This window comes from Ceratotherium simum, chromosome 8, assembly GCF_057802395.1.
Source record: "Ceratotherium simum simum isolate JZ-2026a chromosome 8, ASM5780239v1, whole genome shotgun sequence".
Taxonomy (NCBI): Eukaryota; Metazoa; Chordata; class Mammalia; order Perissodactyla; family Rhinocerotidae; genus Ceratotherium; species Ceratotherium simum.
The window spans coordinates 82,809,236-82,830,614 of record NC_141907.1 but is presented as its reverse complement, the minus strand read 5'-3'; the positions used below and the strand labels follow the sequence as shown (position 1 = coordinate 82,830,614).

Here is a 21,379-nt window from a genome sequence, read left to right as displayed (position 1 = left end):
CCTAGAGGGACAGTTTTAACATTAAGCAAGTAACCACTCGAGACAGAATACCTTGGCTTTTGAAGCCTAGCTTTTCTACCTACTAGCTTGTAACCTTAATTTTGGGCAAGTGAGATAATGTCTCTAGCCTTCAGCTTTTTCATCTGTAAAATGGGACAATAATGTATGGATTGCGTAGGGCTGTTGTAAGGATTAAATGAGTTAATACGTGGAAAGCATTTAACAGTAAGCACTCAATTATTTTGGTATCATTTCCATTTAAGAAGTGTGAGGCTCTGAGAATTTTTAAGCTTGCAGTCTATCATTCTTTATCATATAAGCAGCTCGAATCAGTCTACTAAAGGATACTATAAGATTTCAAAGCACAACACAATTGTTGCTCTTAAAGACTTGAACATAGGAAAAATGAAGAAATATAACATTGAAAGTTAATAGTATGATGTATTGGAAGGCAGTATGTGATTACCAGATAAAGTGATAGGGTACCGTTGTGATGTAGTCTGAAAACCTAGTCCAGATGCAGACTTTGCCTCTGACAGCTTTGTAACCAGGGACGAATTACTTAGCATCTCTAAGCCTCGTTTAGTTATGTGTAAAATGAAGATTTCATCACAGAGTTGATGTGAGCATTAGCTAAAATAAAGTTAGGTGCAAATACTTAGCAAAGTGTATTTCACATGGAATATTCTCGGATGTTTATTGGAATAATTTAAGAATTCAGGGGAGGGAAAGATGTAGAACATTTGTGTAAGCGTCTGATAAAATATTTAGTGTAGAAGGAAATTGAAGCTATTGGTTAAAATGAAATTTAAAATTTTTATCCCTGAATTTCACCTCTTCTAGACTACCATCAAACCCTTATAACTCAGTTTTGACAGAATGTTCCTCTGGATGCGTTTTCATGCTAAGATAGGCCAAAGAAGACATTGCATCTTGATTTCCATTATTCTTATAGAGTGAATGGGAAAATGTGAGGCTAAATTCTAGCTAAATTCCAGAATTTTTGTCTTCTTTAAATTTTATTCTTGCCAGGTGAGAAGTCTGATTGATAAAACACTTTTAAAAATTGGCAAGAGTTCTCTTTGAGGAGAAACTTGCTCTTCAAATGGATCTAGGACATTGCTGACTTCTAAGTTTTTAATTGAGAATATTATTTTATAGTTTCTTTATTGTAGTGGACTTCTAAGTGAATTGAATTTTACAGCTTTCAAATATTTTCATACTATGAGTTTAGTTTATGTTTGAAAGGATTGATATATGAATAGCTACTACATAGGAAATATAAATATTGTGGAAAAATAATGTCAGCAGGCAGAAAGGAAATTACATTTTAGTTTCTTAAACTGTATATTTATTGAATTATTTATACGTTTTGGCCTTTCACAGAGGAATACAGTTTCACTGTTTTAATGCTTTACATTGCTATTTTAAAACTTTAGTGTTTCACAGTAGTTGGGGGACAGTTTGGAGTATAGATTTTTTTTTCAGAGAAAAGCATTTTTAATGTTTTCAAGAATTTCATAGTAATTTGAACCAAATGGTGTCCTACAGCTTCAAAAAAGGCCATCCTGAGTCTGCTTTTATGAAAGGCTAACTCATATATAATGTGCAGCATCTGTCTGTTGTACAATAGCAATTAAAATAGTCCTCTTTTTATTTTTTCCCTTCATGTGAGAGATGTGTGTAAATTTTTTTCCTTTTTTTGCTACATTATTTTAAAGTTTAAATCTAATAAAAAATTCAAAGTTCTGTCCCCTTTTGTCTCATTTAAAATGGTAAAATAAAGCTTTTTAAACTGTTATTACACATCTGGAGTATTATCCAACCTATTCTTTTTAAGACAATTCCATTTCTTTCTATTTCTGCCTTAATGAAAATGTAGTGATGAGTACCAATTATACATTCTGAACAATTATTTCCATAGCACCAAGTTAAGTGTTATAAAATGATTTTCAAATTTCAGCTAATAGCCACAATATTTCAGACATTATAGTTAAAGAAAGAATACTAAATTTCGTTTTGAACTTTAATTTGTAGTTGTCCGACCTTGCTTACATAACTCTCTTTCTGAGTCTTAATTTCCTTATCTATAAAATGGGAATATATTTATTCAACAAATATTTACTCAATCCACACTTGTTTGTGCCATGCATTGTTCTAGGAGCAAGGGAATCAGTGAACAGTAAGACCAAATCCCTTAGAGCTTATGTTCTAGAGGAATGAAATAAGAAGTGTCTGCTGGACGTAACAGTGGCTCCATTCCCACCATTCCCCTTTCCTTTTCCAAGCCTCAGTTTTCTTATCAGTAATCTTCACAGGGTTATTATAAGGATATTTTATTAAGTGCTATAAGAACGTTGTGTATTATCACTATGGCAAAAGTGTTTGGATGGTGCCTTGGAGTTAACAGTATAATATTTGTCACTTTCTGTCATTTTTTGTTACCTATTTGAGCACAAAATACTTGCTTTAAGTTAGGATTAATGTCCATCTGGATTCAACTACTCATTCCGTGCTTAGTTAACATGTAGTTCTCCCTGCCTTGCTGCATTCATTCCTTATATTGTCTACATATGTAGTTGTTTTTCTCCTAGATTAAAAAATCCTTTGCTGTCAGGAACCATTTTAATCTTCATCATCCTTTTTATTCCAGTGGTGCCTAACAGTGTTTTGCATATACTTGTGGGGTCTATAAGCCTGGATTTTCTGGAATGATACCTGTTTATGTAATTTTATTCCCTTCAATAAAGGTGATCTGTTAAATAATTAAATGAAAAATTTATAGCTGTAAGGCTTTTTCATACTAATATATTCACAAATGAAGCTTTTCCTTAACCGGACAAGTGTACAAAAATGTATATATAAGGATTATCACTGTATCAAAAATTTGGAAAGAGTATACATGTCCATCAGTGGGAATTGATTAAATAAATTGTGTTGCATTCATCTACTGTGCATCTATTAAAAACGATGATGTGCCTCAGTAATTTTCCATCCTCTCACCCCCTCACCCTGCTTGTTGGCTATAAATGTGCAGCTGTCTTTGCTGAATTTGCAGTTGAGCCTGGTCTCGCTCCCCTATTGCAATAGTCCTGAATAAGATCTTAAAAAAAAAGGATTATTTGGACCTATATTTATTGCTATAAGATGATATACACAGTGTATTGTGAATTAAATAAAGGTAGGTTACAAACATCTGTGGATTATTCTAGTGTTGTTTAAAAATATCTAAAAAGCTGGACAGCTAGCTGACTAGAGTAACTAGAATTAAATATACCAAAGTGGTTGAGTGATTTTTTTTTCTTATGTGGCATTTATAAGTGATTTTTAGTTTATGTCTTTTTTAATGAGCTGAGCAGCATAAATTTTATAATCACACAAATAAAAGCTATTTCCAGTTAGTGGAGTAGTGGGAAATAATCTATTTGTTTTTCAGATTATCTGTTCTTATTTTAGATTCAGCTAATGGTGGACATTATATATAACAGGTGTGTAGCGGAAACTTACAAAACAAAACCAGATCTCAGTTCTTCACCTTTGGATTATCCACATAAACACTTTTAATACTATATTTACTTTTTCACTCATCGTTAATATGGAGTATACTTAAATGCAGATTATGTTAAAACCCCAAGCAAAGCAATATGTCTGGAAAGTGAATGCAATAGGATAGTTTTAAAAACAAAAGTAAATGTAATCTGGTTTGTAAGTACTATATCTGTCCAACTAATGTTTAATACTGCACATTATTGTAAATGAGATCTCAAGTGATGGCTAAGACATTAAATCAGAAAAATCCAGTATGTTCTAAATTCTGGCACTCCTTAACCTGAATCATATTGCCTTCTCATGCATTGGTTCCAGTGATTGTTAATATAGAAAACCTAGCTGATTCCATTTTTAAGATGACAAAACTGGATATTGAGACCCACAGGTAATGGAACTTTTTGAAATTTTCACTCTTTGGAGCCAAAGAGTGTTTGGTGTGAGCACATGTACACACATAGCCATTGTTAAGCAGAGCCCCTCTCTACATGAAATTGTAGAAAAATTTTTAGTATTATAATGACTGTTGAAAATCTAAAACAACTAAATGATCCTGCTTTAGCAATATCCGGGATCTAGCTATTAACATGGAAAATGTCTGGGGCCAGCCCAGTGGCGTAGTGGTTAAGTTCGCACCTTCCACTTTGGTGGCCCGGGGTTCGCAGGTTCGAATCCCAGGTGTGGACCAACACAATGCCCATCAAGCCATGCTATGGTGGCGTCTCACATATGAAAAAATAGAGGGATTCGCACAGATGTTAGCTCAGAGCCAATCTTCCTCAGCAAAAAAAAAAAAAAAAAAGGAAGATTAACAACAGATGTTAGCTCAGAGCCAATCTTCCTCAGCAAAAAAATAAACATGGAAAATGTCCAGGAAAACACTGAGAGAACATGTTTGTGCTAAGAATGGAAAATATACAGATAACTTCTAACTAGCATGCATCGGGACTTTGTGGCCACCTGTAAAGACTAAACACATATAACAACTTTCATATCTGGCTCCACCATTTTTGAAAAATAATTTCTTCATTTATTAGCTGAAATACTTCTATAAAGAGACACTTCCCCCTCACCTATCTTAGGGTTGCACAGTGGTGCAGTTTGTGTAGGAAAGACAGATTAAGATAAGTGCTTGATTGCTTTTATCAGGTTTCAAGAAAAGGAGTTGGTTCCTTTTCTTCTCCAAAAACAGCTAATTATTATTATTTTTTAGGTCTTTAGCCAGTGGGAGCCCCTTTAGTTTAGCTCCTGAGTCCTGTAGACACATTCCCAGTAGTCTTGAATAGTTACCTTGCTCTTTGGTGTAACAGAATGTTTCAGGCTCCTCCTGTATGTTCCCTCTCCTAGACCTGGAATCAACCGTATCTCCAATAAGCCCTAGTTTCTTTTAGTGGAAAATAGTGTTTCAGCATCACACTCTGGCACTAAGGATGCTGTGGCTACTAGATTGTTCATTATTTCTGGGCCTTTTCAGTGTATAGACTAGGAAATAATTTTTTTTTAAAGCTAAAACAGTGTGCAAGTTTACATTGTAACTTCTGATTCAAGTTAAGCACTTTTGTGTGTTTACTTAAATTTTCTAGCTTATATTTCTATCTCCTTTCTTCCACAGTAGTAATCCTCGTTCTCAAGCCCATAGCAAATGATAGAAGATGTCATGATTATTTATTTGCTTTATGTCACATCATGTACTTAGTAGTTTCGGAGTAATATTAGCAATACAACCCCACTCATATAACTTGAAAACTGTTAAATTTTCTTTGCGTATACTCTCCTCGTTTTCCCTCCCGTTTTAAATTTTGAAATTTCAAATTTTTATAGAAAAGTCACAAGAATAGGACAGACTTCCCATATACATTCCACTCAGGCTTCCTGTTTGATAAATTTTAATACATTTGCTTTATCATGCCCTTCCTCTCTCCCTCTGCTATCCCTCCCCCTACACACGCATGCACACGCAATTTGTTCTTATTGTATTTTTTCCTTAGCTAGTTAAGAGTATGTTGGAGACATGATGTCTCAATACCCTAAATAATTCCATGTATATTTTCTAAGATAAGGACACTCTCCTACATAACTACAGTATAACCATCAAATTCATGAAATTAATGCGTGTCTTTTGAATTATGTCTTTGATATCAAAAAGGACACATGTTGCATTTATTTGGCCTGTTTTATTCTCCAGCTATCATCTTTTCTCTTTTCTTTCTTGATCTTGGCATTTTTGATGAGTACAGGCCAGTTGTTTTGTAGAATGTCCTTCAATTTGGGTTTGGCTGACATTTCCTCATGTGAATTTTTGGAGGGCTACCATAGACGTGATGTTGTGTTCCTGGTGTAATGGATCAGGAGACACATGTTGATTTGGTCTTTATTGGTGAGGTTAACTTTGATCACTTGGTTAAGGTGGAGGTTGTCAGGTTTCTCCACTCTAAACTTACTTTTATTCCCCTTTGTAATTAATAAGTATTTTGTGGGAAAATACTTTGAAACTGTCAAAATGTCCTGTTCCGCAGCAACCTTTCACCAGTTCCTTTTAGCATCCATTGGTGATTCTTTCCTGAATAAATTTTTGATGGTTGCGAAATGATGATTTTCTTTTTTTTTTTTTTGGTGAGGAACATTCGCCCTGAGCTAACATCTCTGCCAGTCTTCTCTATTTTGTATGCAGGTTGCCGCCTCAGTATGGCTGACATGTGGTATAGGTCTGTGCCTGGGATCCGAACCCGCGAATCCACGCCACTGAAGTAGAGCATAACCACTACGCTACAGGCTGGCCCCTGATGATTTTCTAATTCTGTCATTCCCTCTATAATTTATTAGTTGGCATTCAACTTTATTTATTAGTATGGATTCATGGATTCCTATTTAATTTATTGCCATCATTGTTTATTTTGATGCTCAGATCGTCTCAGATATAGTCAGTGGGTACCCCTTCAAGCTGGCTCCTGTGTCTTTTTTGTGTGTGTGTGTGTGAGGAAGATCAGCTCTGAGCTAACATCCATGCCAGTCCTCTCTCTTTATTTTGCTGAGGAAGACTGGCCCTAGGCTAACATCCGTGCCCATCTTCCTCTACTTTATATGGGACGCCGCCACAGCATGGCCTGACAAGTGGTGCATCGGTGCACACCCGGGATCCAAACCTGGGCCGCCAGCAGCGGAGCACGTGCGCTTAACCGCTATGCCACAGGGCTGGGCCATCCTGTGTCTTTTTGGTATGTCCTCATCATTCTTTGAGCTTCCTTACTTTCTGGCACAAAAAATTTTTCAGGCCCACTTTTTACTTTCTCTGCCCTGGGGATCAGCTGTCTGTAAGGAGCCCTGATTCTTTTTGGTGTACAGTGGTACTTAGAAACTAAGATACAGACACTAGATAAGCTCATTGCTTACAGGGATGTCATTGTCCTCTCAGTAGACAGAGCTAGGAAATATACGTATATATGAATGCATATATGTATATGTATATGTATGCATATTGTGTGTTATATGTGTTTGTATGTGGGCATACACACATCGATAGTAATTTAATCTATATTAATTTTGATATCTGTGTGAGACTTACACACCTCCCTTTTCAGTCCACCACAGAGTTCATTCTAGCCTTCTCCATTTTCATAATTGTAATTCCATTCTCTGACAGTGAGAAACATGACTCCTGTTTTCTTCAGTTGACTTGTTTGTTCATTTTCCCTTGTATGTAATGAGTTGCCTCCTTGACCCCATTAATGTAGGCCCTATCAAGCTTAGCCATGTTTTTGGCTATGATTGCCTCCTTTGTTCCATAAGCTTCCTTGGTTCAGGCCTCAGCTGCCAAAGGAAGAGAAGGGAAAGGAAGAGAAGACAAATTTTTTTTCAAATAAAAGGAAAGACAGAGGACACCTACCAATTTTTAAATATTTGAACCTATCTACAGTGTCAGAACATATTATCATTATATACTATATGCTCTCTCTTTTAATCATCATTTGGTCTTGTCTCTATAGGTCACTATACATTTATCAGTCCTTATGTCATTAGTCCTTATGTCAGTGTATCTCGAATTCTTTTGGATTCCTGAAGCTTGGTCTCTAGTCAATTTCTCAGAAGGGCTCGTGGGAACTATGCTTTCTATTGGAATGTTGGAAACAGTTCATCTCTGGTCTTAATGCTTGAAGTTGGTTTGGTGGATACTAAAGCCTTGGCTCAAGTTTTCCTTTGGATATCTCAATATGTTATTCTGTTGTTTTGTGCAAGTACTACTAATGAGCAAAGTCTGATGACAATCTAATTTTCTTTTCTTTATAAGTCATTTGATCTTTTTGCCTAGATGCCCAGTTAATTTTACAAAAATATATCTTGGTGTTGGTTTTTCTGGGTCAGTATTCTTAGGTGTGTGGTTTGCCCTTTGATTATATGGTTTCAGATGTTTTTGTATTTATATCAGAAAAGTTTTCTCCAATTATTATTATACAGATTTTGTTCCTTTTATTTTTCTTCTTGGAGACTGTTTATTGTATGTATGTTGGATCTTCTTTAACTATCTTCAGTATTTGCCATTTTCTTTCTAATTTTTTGTCTTTTTCATTTTTTTCAATTTTTAAATTTTTCCCCCTTTTTATCTTCTCTTTCACTCACACATTATTTGTTGTGTGTATTAACTCTTCGTTTCTTCTAGTTTAGTCTTCTTTTTTGAATTGATTTTTTCTTTTATTTCTTATTCTTTCCTGAGTTTTATCACCTAAGCTCTGGATAGATAATTTCTAGAGTTCTAATTCTAATTTATATTGTTCTTTTGTATTGTGTATAATTTCTTAAAGTCTTTTCAGCTTGTTTTGAAGTAGTAGGTTATAGTTACCTGTTTTGTTGGCAAGTCTTTGTGGTATGCTTTTGTTGTCTTCGTAGATTTATTTTATTCCTATTCTCTTTTTTTTCTCATAACATTGTATCAGATTTCACTTCTATCATTTTCTTTTACTCATTTTTATGTGAAGTTAGTTAGCCTTTCTAAATACAGAGATCCTTCTCCAGTTTTTGTGTAATGTTTGAAAATATGTCACCTTGCTGTATAAGATCTCCTCACTCCTTTCTCCTTCCCCACTTTATCTAGAGTTTCTCACTTCTTTTTTTCTCTTGCCTCTGTCCTCTTCAGTTTGAGTCTTGTTCCCAGCAGTTTCTCCTTGGTATAACTTTGTTCTGGAGGAGAGATTTGACTGATTGGTTTTGAGAGTTTGTGACTGGAGTGTTCTATGCCCTTAAGAGTTTATTGTGGACCCTTTTACTCACATGCTATTCTAGTGAGCAAAACTCATTACTTTTTACACACTTTTCTCAGTTTTGCCTACTGTGCTATGTATGTAGTGTCCCTGTTGGTTATTTTGGAGTTCTTTTGGTCTGTGGACTGGCGAGGGCCCTGTTATCCTCTACTTCTTCCCACACAGATGATACTACAGTTCTCAGTAGTGCTCCCTTATCCACAGTTTCACTTTCCATGGTTTCAGTGACTTGGGGTCAACTTCAGTCTGAAAATATGAAATGGAAAATTCCAGAAATAAGCAATTCATAAGTTTTAAATTGCACGCTGTTCTGAGTAGCATGATGAAATCTCCTGCTGTCCCACTCCGTCCTGCCTGGGAGGTGAATTATCTCTTTGTCCAGTGTATCTACGCTGTAGATCCACTACCCACTCTTTCGTCAGACTTGGTTTTCAGATCAACTGTAGCGGTATTGCAGTACTTGTGTTCAAGTTACCTTTGTTTTACTTAATAATGGCCCCAAAGTGCAAAAGTAGTGATGCTGGCAATTCGGATATGCCCAAGAGAAGCCAAAAAGTGCTTTTAAGTGAAATGGTGAAAGTTCTCAACTTAATGAGGAAAGAAAAAAAATCATATACTGAGGTTGTTAAGATCTATGGTAACTTTTATTACAGTATATTGTTATAATTGTTCTATTTTATTATTAGTTATTGTTGTTAATCTCTTACTGTGCCTAATTTGTAAATTAAACTTTATCGTCAGTATGTATGTATAGGAAAAAACGTAGTATATCCAGGGTTCCGTACTATCTGGGGTTTCAGGCATCCACTGGGGGTCTTGGATTGTATTCTTCCATGGATAAGGGAGGACTACTTATTGTGCCCACATAGATCTTGTAGCTATTGGTGGTTCATCCTCGCCTTCTTGCATTTTGGGATTTTGTGCATGAGATTTTGATTTTGCTATCTAGTTGCTCTGATTTTATGAGGGAATTTGCAGAGATTTAAAATTTAAGCTGGTGTCACAGCCTTCTTCCCAGAATTCCCACAAAAGTTTTCATATTTAAAAGTTGTGAACCACTAACACCAAGAACCTAGACCATGCTGGCTTCTGCTCTCCAGGTTAACTTTGTGATTGCATTAAATATGAACTAAACCGTAGTTAAAAATTGATTATTTAATATGTTATACATTTCTTGTTAATAACTAATAGATTGCTGTCTAATTAAGAGCCTTTCGGTACCATCTACAAGTAGATTGTTATAAAAACTAAATTTCTTAAGTCTTTGGTGACCTCCTGAATGCACTAGCTAGGGAAAAGATATGGTAGAAAGAAGTTCTCTTATGTATATAAATGATAAATATCTATATGTTTGCAAATTTGCCAACAGCACTGCTGGGATTTAAAAATATAAATATAACAGCTTTATTGAGCTGTAGTTCACATATCATACCATTCATTCATTGTATACCATTCAGTGAGTTTTAGTATATTCACAGTTTTGCAACCATTACAGTAATCAATTTTAGAACATTTTCTTCACCTCAAAAAGAAATCCCATACTCATTAGTAGTCACTCCTCATTTCTCCCCAATTCCACTCTTCCCTCCTCACTAGCCCTTGGCAATGACTAATCTAGTTTTTATGTCTAGATTTGCCTACTCTATACATTTCATATAAATGGAATCATACAATATGTGGTCTTTTGTGACTAGCTTTTTTCACTTAGCATGTTTTCAAGGTTCATCCATGTTATAGCATATATCAGTACTTCATTTCTTTTTATTGTCAAATAATATTCCATTGTATGCACATATCACATTTTATTTATCCATTCATCACTTGGGGGATATTTGATGGATTGATGGATATATTGATGGATTTGATATTGATGGACATTTGGATTGTTTCCACTTTTTTTCTGTTATGAACAAGCTGTTTGAACATTTGTGAACCAGTTTTTGTGTAGATGTGTGTCTTTATTTCTTTTGGATATATACTCAGGGATAGGATTGTTGAGTCAAATGGTTAACTGTGTGTTTAATCTTTTTTTTGCTCAGGAAGATTCGCCCTAAGGTGACACCTGTTACCAGTCTTCCCCCTTTTTTTTTTGTTTTTGCTTGAGGAAGATTAGCCCTGAGCTAACATCTGTGCTGATCTTCCTCTATTTTGTATGTGGGTCGCTGCCACAGCATGGCCAACGAGTGGTGTAGGTCTGCACCCGGGATCCGAACCTGTGAACCCGGGCCACTGAAGCAGAACGCACGGAACTCAACCACTATGCCATAGGGCTGGCCTCTGTTTAATCTTTTAAAGAACTACCAGACAATTTTTCAAAGTGGCCACACCATTTTACATTCTCACCAGCAGTTTATGAGGGTTCCAGTTTCTCCACATCTGCGCCAATGCTTGTTATTGTTCATCTTTTTGATTATAGTCATCCTAGTGAGTGTGAAGTGATATCTTATTGTGCTTTTAATTTTCATTTGCCTAATGGCTATTGATGTTGAACCACTTTTCACGTGCTTATTAGCCATTTGTATGTCTATTTTGGAGACTGTCTGTTAGATCCTTTACTGATTTTTTAATTGTTTTTGATCCTTTTATTAGTGAATTATAAGAGTCCTTTATATATTCTGGATATATGTCTCTTTCAGATATATGATTTTGTAAATATTTTCTCCCATTTTGTGGGTTGTCTTTTAACCGTATTGATGATATTCTTTGAAGGGCAAAAGTTTTTAATTTTGATGAAGTCCAGTTTCTCTATTTTTTTCTTTTGTTACTTATACTTTTGTTGTCATATTTATACTTTTGTTGTCATATCTAAGAATGTTTTGCCTAAATCAGGGTCACAAAGATTTACTCTTCTATTCTTTTCTAAGAGTTTTATAGTTTTAGCTCTTATGTTTTGGCGTGTGATCTATTTTGAGCTAATTTTTGTGTATGGTGTGAAGAAGGGGTTCACATTCGTTATTTTGCATACGGATATTCGGTTGTCCCAGCACCATTTGTTGACCCACAAGTTCTGATATGTAGTATGTTCATTTTTATTCAATTCTGTTTTCTTATTTCTATTATGATTATTTCTTGGATACATAAGTTGTCTAGATTTTTTTTTCTTTGCAGCGCATTTGTGATCTTTCCAGTTACATTTTTGTGATTGATTTCTCATTTAATGCATTGTGCTCATAGATTGTGGTATATATGATACTAATTCTTTGAGATTTGAGGAGGATAACATTATGGTCTAGCTATAATGTAGTCAATTTTCATTCCTTGTGTACCTGTAAAGAATGAATATTCACCAGTTGTTGGATATAATGTTGTTATGTCTCTTAGATCAAGCTTGATAAATTAGGGGTTTATATCATTTGTATCCTTAGTGATTTTTTTAATCTACTCAGTGTCAGTTATTGACTGAAATGTGCTAAAATCTACCATCATGGTGGATTTCTCTATTTTTTCTTTTTAGTTCTGTTGATTTTTTTTTTAATGTTTAATTTTAACTTATGGGGAGTTTCAGGCATACACAAAAGGAGAGAGAATAGGATAATCAATCCCCACACCCTCCTTTCTTAACCATTATGAATATATATGGCCAATTTTATTTCATATATTCTCTCTACCCCCTTTTTTATGCCCCTCCAGTATTTTAAAGCAAATCCTAGACATAACTATTGTTGTTTTATAGACTCAGTGTTTAGATTTACTCACACATTTACCACAGTGTTTGCTCATCATTCCCTTCTACATCTCAGCCTGTCTGGAAGCATTTTCCTTCTGCCCAAAATATATATATTACAGTATCCTCTAGTGAAATCTTACTGGTAAATTTTCTCAGTTTTTGTTTGTTTGAAAATGTTTTTACTCTTGTGCGTTTTCTAGAAAATTAGTGCAGGACTCAAGTTGACAGTTATTCTCCCTGAGCATTTTGAAGATATTGTTTTTTAGGCTGCCATTGTTGCTGTTAATAAATAGGAAGTCTAATTTCTGTTTCTTTGTAGATAATCTCATTGGCTACTTTAAAGATTATCTCTTTTTCTTTGGTATTCTGCAGTTTTTCACCATGATATGACAAATAAAAATGTCATAAGTAATTAAATCATAGTAATTTTGAGTTATTAGCTTTAAATTTCTTAATATTCTAGTTCTAAATGGTAATTAAATGTCTAAATAGTTAAGTGCATAAGGGAATGTTTGTTTAAAAAGACCTTATGGTGAGTCTTTTTGGAGTACACGATTCTTAATTTGTCAGCTTTATGACTTTCTTCTCAAGATCATGTGTGTGTACCTTGATGTAAACAAGCATAGTATGCTATCTGTGTTTTTCTACAGCATTATTGGAAATAATTATGAAAAATGGAAGCACTGCTGGAAATAGCCCTCATTGCCGAAAACCCTCAGGTAGTGGAGATCAGAGCAGGCCTCACTGCACGAAGGACAGCCCATCTGGCGGTGGTGAAGGTGGAAAGGGCTACACCAAAGACCAAGTAGATGGAGTTCTCAGGTAGGAGCAAATATGCTTTATCTCAGCTGATGCGCAGGTAATCTTTAATGTTATAGCACCTAAAAAAGGTGTTTGAATTATAATTCAGTAGAAGAACAGACATGGAGGAACTGAACTCTGGGGGTCTTATGCTTTATGTTCTTTATAAAATCCGTCTGTAAAGTACCAACTCTATAGTCGTTTCCATCTTTTAAAGGAATTATAAGCCACAAAGCTACTTCCAGATAATTTTTTCTTTGAGGAAAATTACTTCAATTTTTTGACACAGTACAGTGTTTAGATAATATTGAAAGAGGATAAAGAATTGTTTTGTCTTATATATACATGAAAGCAGGAGAATTTCATGAGAGGAAAATTGAGGACAATAGTAACAGCATTTTCAATTATATATAAAGATATATAATACCACTTATATTAATGAAGGATTTGTTTTTGTATTTATATTCTTTCTTTAAGGCTAGCTATCTTTATATATATGCAAACACCATACTGTCCTCTCCTTTTAATATTTTTCTTACTCTGATTATTGTATCTCAGTGTTTTAGTTTTACCTCATGATACACTTCTACTTAAAGCAGAAAAATTAGGTAGAGTTGAAAAATTATGAACTGGGTTTTGAGAATCTGACTTTACTAATTTTATAATTAAGAAAAGATTTTCTGGAAATAAAATGAACCTCTGAGTATGAAACACTAGAGAAAATACTGTTTTGTTTCCTGCTGCAGCTTAAGGAAGCTGTATTGGTGTTATGCTGATGTTGCTCTCTAGGGAGACTAAAGTGTGAGAATGAAGGGCTCTACACAGTGATTAACCGGGTAATTCACGAGGAGAGTGCATTATCGTGCAGTGAACTGCAGCTCAAGTGAAAAGTCAGTAAAACTAGTTAGATTGTCTTTCTCTTTTGCCCTTTCATACCTATTTCTCTTTTAATCTTATTTCCTTTCTTTTCTCACCCTTTTTTCTCCATTCTTGCTTTTTAGTTCAATTTTTTTACTATAATTTGGAATTGAAGCCATTTTAAATCAAATGTCATTGTATTTATATTTTGCTTTTTTTCCTACGTATTTACGTACTAAGGCTTGATTGTAATATTTTATCTGAGTGTGACCACAATAATAAAAAAAAAAGACTGCCTAGTCTTGCTAAAGCCATGGTAAAGGGTATTTGATTAGCATGAATGGTAGTGAAGCACTGTGAAAATATAAATAATGTTGCTAACCACTTTTATAACTGTAGTAGTGTGTCAGAGGTGGCTGAATAAGTGAGATAAATGAATAAATGAGAGACTTGCTTTTGAATTTCTTGAAGAAAAAGCTTTAATTAAACAGTGTGCTGAGATGCGTTCCAGGAAACCACGTCTATCTGAAAACAAATTGTATTTTCTTGTAGAAATTACTTTTTATTGGGAGAACATGTTCTCAATGAAAGACCTAAATAAAGTTAGTTGTATCAGATGTGAGTTTTATTTAGAATCATTTTGTGATTTTTTTTTTCTTTAGAAAGACTATAGAATCACCTATATATTTGAAAATATCACCAAAAAAATATAGTTACAAGTTATGGAGAATAAGTATCTCCTAAATCTGTTGTTATTTTTTCTTTATTTTAAAAATCTTTTTCCTTTATGTCCTCTACCCTAGCCTTGAAAAGGAGAAGAGGAGTAGCTTGAGGTGTGATAGAAGTCAAGAAGGAAGAGCAGTACTTCACTTGGCGCTTTGTTTTAGTGTGTAGGCGGGGGGACGTCTCGAGAATGGAAGGTGATGGTGGCTGCAGATGCACTTTGTATGTGGGCAGAATGGACAGATGGAAACATAAAACATTGAGGGCGTTTCTGTCGGCTTCTGTATTCTCTGTGAAATTAGAGATGAGTTTATCCTCTGAGAGAAGACAAGAGATGAGATGGAAAGCTTGAGGAGAGTGGTGCGAGTATGGACTGTTTGCAGAGGGGAAAGGCAGAGGGAATGGAAGGGTGCTGGTTAGCCTTGAGGTCCCAGCCGAGTCTGAGACTCTGAGTTCTTATCAAGTACAAGTATTAGCCTAGCAGTATACCTGTATTAGAGATTGTTTCTCTGGCCAATAATTTTATTATACCTTTTTTATTAAATGTAGTCTTTTTTTCCTTTGGGGACTAAATATGATTGGAACATTCTTTAATAGAATCCCTAAGTTATTCAAAATACTTGAATTGGTACCTTATATAAAAGTTGCTTAGCTGAGTCATGTAACACTTATTCGTTATATTAGTCTTGATAAGTGTTGCTTTTTAGTGAGGTAACAGATTGCGAGCAAACACTTACATGCTGTATGTTTTTGTTTTTTGTTTTACTTATACACAGGGGATTTTTCTGAAGAAAGCCATGTTATCTTGTTGGTTAGCATGATTATGCAAACAAGTTGCTCAGTGACAATTTGGCTCAATGGGAGAAGCCATGCAATAATACTGCATCCATTGCATAAGTAAGAGCTAGCTTACAGGAAGACTCAAGAAAGTGTGTAACTTTGTAAAACTAATATTCTGTGAAACTAAGCACTGTTGTTTTTTAGTCAAAATATATTAAAAAATTGAGAAAAAGATGTCATGGATCTAATTTGAAGAGGTTTTTAATATCTCATTGAACAAAGGCCATTTTTTTTTTTTTTTAATTTACAAGATCAGTGTGAAATCATTAACTGGACCATCATTATATTTATCAATTAGGACACTTCTGTACAACTGCTAAGTCATTTGAATTATAAGGATTTGATTAGGATTTGATTTAAGCTGTAGTTCTTTAAATGAAAGGAAAATAAATCATTTTGCTAAACTGATAAAATAATCCCTTGTCTCAGGAATAAACAAGTTTTTCCCCAAACAACAATTAAATTTAGAGTCTATTTAAATAATCAGCTCTAACATGAAAAAAAGAATTGAAAGAGGCCCTTCCTCCCATGCCCACGGTGCTCTCTTGCACATAAAGGAAGACGTAAAGGCTCAGCCAGACGCGCTGCTCCCCTCTTGGGCTCCCTGACAGGTCTTCCTGGCCCTGCTGCACAATATTTTCTTCCAGGGTGGGTACTGGGTTACCTCTCTTTAATTATTTTCTTTTTTCTTTCTTTCTTTTTTTTAAAATTTTTTGGTGAGGATGGAGAAGAACGTTTGAATCTTTCAGTAAGGAGTGAACTGTAAAAAGTGTGACAAATGCATTTAGCTGGTGAAAAGGAACATGATGAACAAAAATATGAATTAACATAAATATATAAATGGTAATTTCTCATTCAGGTGTGAAAAATTAGGTAAATGAGTACATTTGGAGCATTACTTGAAATATGTAGTTTTTAGCCTGTCCATTGGTGATGTCGACTTTATACCTCTCTGCTGGCTTCTCAGAATTTCTCCTCTAATGTATGATGAAAAATTCAGTGCAGAGAAGATATGGTAGAGCTAGATAGAGCTAAGAATTAGTGAAATAATTGTTGTTCCTACATTTTTTTCTCTTTATGGCGATTCTTAGCTTTATGACCCATCTCTGTGGATTGTGAATTCCAACCTAATTTCCCTACACTTTCCGGCACCCTCTCCTGGGCTGCCTTTTTCTATTGCCTAGCCTTTTGTACTCAGGAAATATCAACAAAACAATTTTAGAGGATTCGTCTAGTATATAATTAAACGTCTTATGCCTTCAAACCAAATAGTAATGACTTTAGGACTGTTCAGTGTTTTTTTAAATCACTGCCTTTTTCTTTCTGCATTCAGATAGTGTCTGTCATATTCTTAGCTCTCTTTCTTGTCCCGTAGTCTATTCTCCTCTATTCCAAATTGATTTTTGGTGCCAACTACATTTTCATTACAGCACTTATCTTTGGTCCGAAAATGACTCTTAGATCCTCACCATTTCCACCCTTAAACTGAACCAAGTCATCCATCCATTCTTTCTTCATATATGGTGACAAGCAAGTCACAGTCCTGCCTTCAGGGGGCCTATAGGCTAGAAGAGTCTAGAAAAGTAGTCAGACAAGTAAACAGGTAGCTACAGTACATTGTGGTAATTGCTGGGATAGGGCTAAATTCAGAGGACTGTGGGAAGATATAAGAGGGCCACCAAACCTAGTCTTGAGGAATTTGCATTCTGGAGAAAAGGAAGAGCTAAGCTGAGGTCAGAGGAAGCTGTAGAAACGAAGTAAGCAAGAAGGGAGGCAGAGTAGGCACCAAAACCAACATCTGAAAATATCTAGAAGGGAAGAGAGTCTAAACACTGATTGGAAAAGCAAATAGAGAGGAAGAGGATGGTTACTCTGGAGTCTGAAGGGGCTCCTTTTCTTCTTTATTCTGGTTCTGAGACAGCAGGATTTTCAAGTCAGACAAACTGAAGTTTGAATCCTTACTTGTTAGGTCTTTCCTAATCACTCTGTTTAAAATAGCAGGCCTTTCCTTCCATTCCCTATTCCCCTTTGCCACTTTATTTTTCTCTAAATATTTATCACCATATGAAGTACTTTAAATTTTACTTGTATATTTGTTCATTGCTTGTCCTTCTCCCAATTGTAAATTTCATGTGAGCAGGGATTTTTTTACTGTTATTCACCGCTGTAGCCTCTGAAACAGGGTCTAAGCAGAAAGTAGATGTTCAGTAAATTTTTGTTGAAGAAGTAAATCTCAGTTCCCATCTGTTACTTTGTTTATGACTTATGGCAGTTAACCACTCAAAGCCTTGATTTCCTCATTGGTTAGGTAGGAAAAATATCTACCTAATGAGGAGTAAATGAGATAATTTGTGTAAAATAATCAGCATAATAAGATTCTACAATTCTCTGTGTGAAATCGTTGTGGCCTAGATGTAGTTTAGAATTCAGAATTCTTCATATGGTTAGAAAGGTAATAAGGAGCATGTATTATACATTATATAACATCTTAGGAGGATCTGGTAAGCACCTGTAACCTAATAGTAACATTTCTGCAGCAAAACGTGCAAATATTAACACTTAAGTGGAATAAGTGAAGACTGTGTAGCAGCTTTACATCCATTTGGGTCAAATTTTGCCTCTGAAAGAGTTCAAGTCAGGTTTTTGCAGTCAAACTGCTTATAGAATAACTTTCATTTTTCAGAGCTTTATGGATATTGGAACATGGATATGGGATTGTGGACCTGAGCCTGACACACAGTAGGTGTAGCATAAATGTCCCCCCCACCCTTGTTTTCTATCACATAGTTTCTAAACGTATTTAGGAGAGTGGGTCTCTACAAAGGCAAGATCTTTCTCTGTTTTGTTCACTAATATATCTCAGGTGCCCAGAGCACTATCTGGGACATAATTGGTGCTCGATAAATATTATTGACTAAATACAAGAAATGTCAGGTTTCATTATGAAATAAAATTGACTTGTGTTAATATTTAAGTATCTAAAGTAGAAAAATCCAATTTTTATTATTATTACTATAAAGAAGACTGCATAAAAGGTTTTTGTTGATGCTATTATAAGAAAATTTCTGTAATCTTACATAGCAGCTTCTTTCTTTTTCCCTTGTTCATATAACAAATGATAAATGCTTTCATTATAAGAGGAGAGCTAAAGCTCATGTATTCCAGAAATATTTACTGAGAACCTATCATGTACCAGCACTATGATAGTTAATGGCTTCAGTAGTAAAAAAAAAAAAAAAAAAAAAAAGATCAACCTCGTCTCTTTTCTTTGAAAACTTTGAGTCAGTCTTTGCAATTCTTTAGTTGCCAGTGAACAATTATGCCTCAGATCCTTTTACCTGTAACTGCCTCTATCACCAAGCCATTCACACACGGGACACATCTAAAGTCATAAAGTACTCCAAAAAAATGTCTAAAATGTCTGGATTTTAGTGAAGGAAAATTCTTAGTTTGTGGGAGAATGTTAACATCCAAAAGTGTTAATGTTCTCTGCTCCATTCAGAGTATTTCTTTTCCTAATATACTTTAAAGACTGCAAGCTTAAATCTATTACATCTTTAGGGTTATAAACTATGTAAGTAATCTTTAAGAGTATGCTCATCATAATTCTTATGTAACAAACATTTTTAAGTCCCATGGTATATTTTATTGTGAGATTTTGTCTTTTTCAGAGAGTGATACAGATGAATTCTCTTTAGCCTAGCCAAGCTGAATTAACTTGCCTTGACATTGACCATCAGATACTATAATTGTTGTACATGCACTAAACTGTTGCTTTGATATTTGGGTAGGTCTACATTATGCAACAACAAAACTCTTGGAATGCAATGCGTATTAATCCTTAGCTGTGACATACTTGCAAAGAGTTTTGGAATTTCTTTATGCACTTAAGAGTACTATAAAATTGTTCTTATCCTCTCATTTTAGTTAGAGTGTGTGCCGTGTCCTTCATCCACAGTTATTATGGGCTTTGCTTTTCTTCTGTGTAGTTGTGATAAATTGCACCAAGGACATTCTCATGGCCAGCTCTCCTTAGACTGGAAAGAGGTTAGAGGAATGGTCTGTGGTCAAAAAAAAGAATGAAGCAATAACCCTTAACAGGATAAGCTATCATTTGATATTGAGAAAACAATCCACAGACAGTCCTTTATACTATTCTAATAAATAAAAAGTTAGATATATTATGTGAAGTTCTTCCTTGAAATTTACATTATAACACACTGTCTTGTTCACAGCATAAACAAATGTAAAAATTACTATGAAGTACTTGGAGTTACCAAAGATGCTGGTGATGAAGATTTGAAAAAAGCTTATAGAAAGCTTGCTTTGAAGTTTCATCCAGACAAAAACCATGCACCTGGAGCAACAGATGCTTTTAAAAGTAAAGTAAACCTTTTAAAGCAATTTTACTAAGCTATTTTTTGTGTGTGTGTGTGAGGAAGATTAGCCCTGAGCTAACATCCATTGCCAATTCTCCTCTTTTTGCTGAGGAAGATTGGCCCTGGGCTAACATCCGTGCCCATCTTCCTCTACTTTATATGGGACACTGCCACAGCATGGCTTGATAAGCGGTGCGTAGGTCCATACCCGGGATCCGAACTTGCGACCCCGGGGCCGCCAAAGCTGAGCACGCGAACTTAACCACTATGCCGCCACCAGCCCAGCCCCTACTAAGCTGTTTTTCAGATCCACTTTACAATGTTTCAGAATTTTAAATTCTGCCTTTAAACTGGTGCATTTAGAAGCCAGCATAAGCAAGAGTCCTCAAAATCCTTTAAAACTTCACTATTAACTTGTTATACCAAGAGCAAAACAAATGCAGTTTGGCTTCACAAAAGCAGCATGCCAGTTTTGGCAAAGTCCTAAGTAACTTTTCTAGATACCCATGCGTGCTTTCTAGTTTGCACAAGTAATGTGATGATTATGCATGAGCTTCTAGCATATTACCATATGGTTCAAAGGAAACTAAAAGCAAAATATAGCTTTTGAGATATTAGAGAATGTCTGGAATTGGGAAATTACTTGGAGTCACTATCTGTCCTATGTTCTTAGATTGGTTTTAACTCTGGCCAATTTTTGCATTTTTTATATGTAGTTCCAACTAATGTAATTTTTTTCTTTTTAAGAATTAGTTTCTTCTTGCCTCGTATTCATTTTTCTTCATTTTTTTTGTCAATATTATTTCAGTTTTTTGCCACTTTAGTGAATAAATGTCAGAGAGCTGGTTTTGTAATTTCATATTTGTTAACAATTTGTTCATAATAGTTAACTTTCAATTCATAGGAAAATGCTTAAATTTGTGATTGTTTGTTCTTGTGAATTTGGCATTCCTAAAGCCAGTGTATAATGTTTACAGTGAAATGCTGGAGTCTTGGAATAATGAGAAGGAGATACTCATTTTTAAAATGTTCCTAAAAGATAGACGACTCAATTGATCTTTCATAAAAATACTGTTAAAATTGTTTCCAAAACAGTTTTATTTCTGAAGGAAGTTGCCAAGCAAAATACATTTGGGGATTGTTAATATAGTCCAGTAAAAGCACCGCCAAAGTGGTGCTGGTGAAGGGAAAGTCTCGCTATACAGTGAGGGCCTTCTCCATTTGTTTCCCTAAATTAAAAGTGGTGTGTTGAAAGTACAGGAAAAGTTTCTTCACTCAAAAATGCTAACTTGAGCACATACTCCCCTAAAAGT

General features: G+C 34.9%; 1 protein-coding gene across 5 annotated transcripts in view; it reads left to right on the top strand.

Moving 5' to 3' along the window:
• The window catches only part of DNAJB14 (DnaJ heat shock protein family (Hsp40) member B14), a 48,451-nt gene that overhangs the window by 2,440 nt on the left and 24,632 nt on the right, over window positions 1–21,379 (top strand). For 4 of the 5 annotated variants that reach the window (XR_015552965.1, XR_015552966.1, XM_087434635.1 and 1 more), the window contains exons 2-3: window positions 13,116–13,287; window positions 19,923–20,068. Coding sequence is in view for 3 of the 5 variants with exons in the window: in XM_087434635.1 (XP_087290761.1) it covers window positions 13,116–13,287; window positions 19,923–20,068 (318 nt within the window). In the remaining 2 variants the exon portion in view is untranslated. The remainder of the gene's footprint in view (window positions 1–13,115; window positions 13,288–19,922; window positions 20,069–21,379) is intronic. The other variant, XM_087434637.1, reaches the window with a different exon arrangement.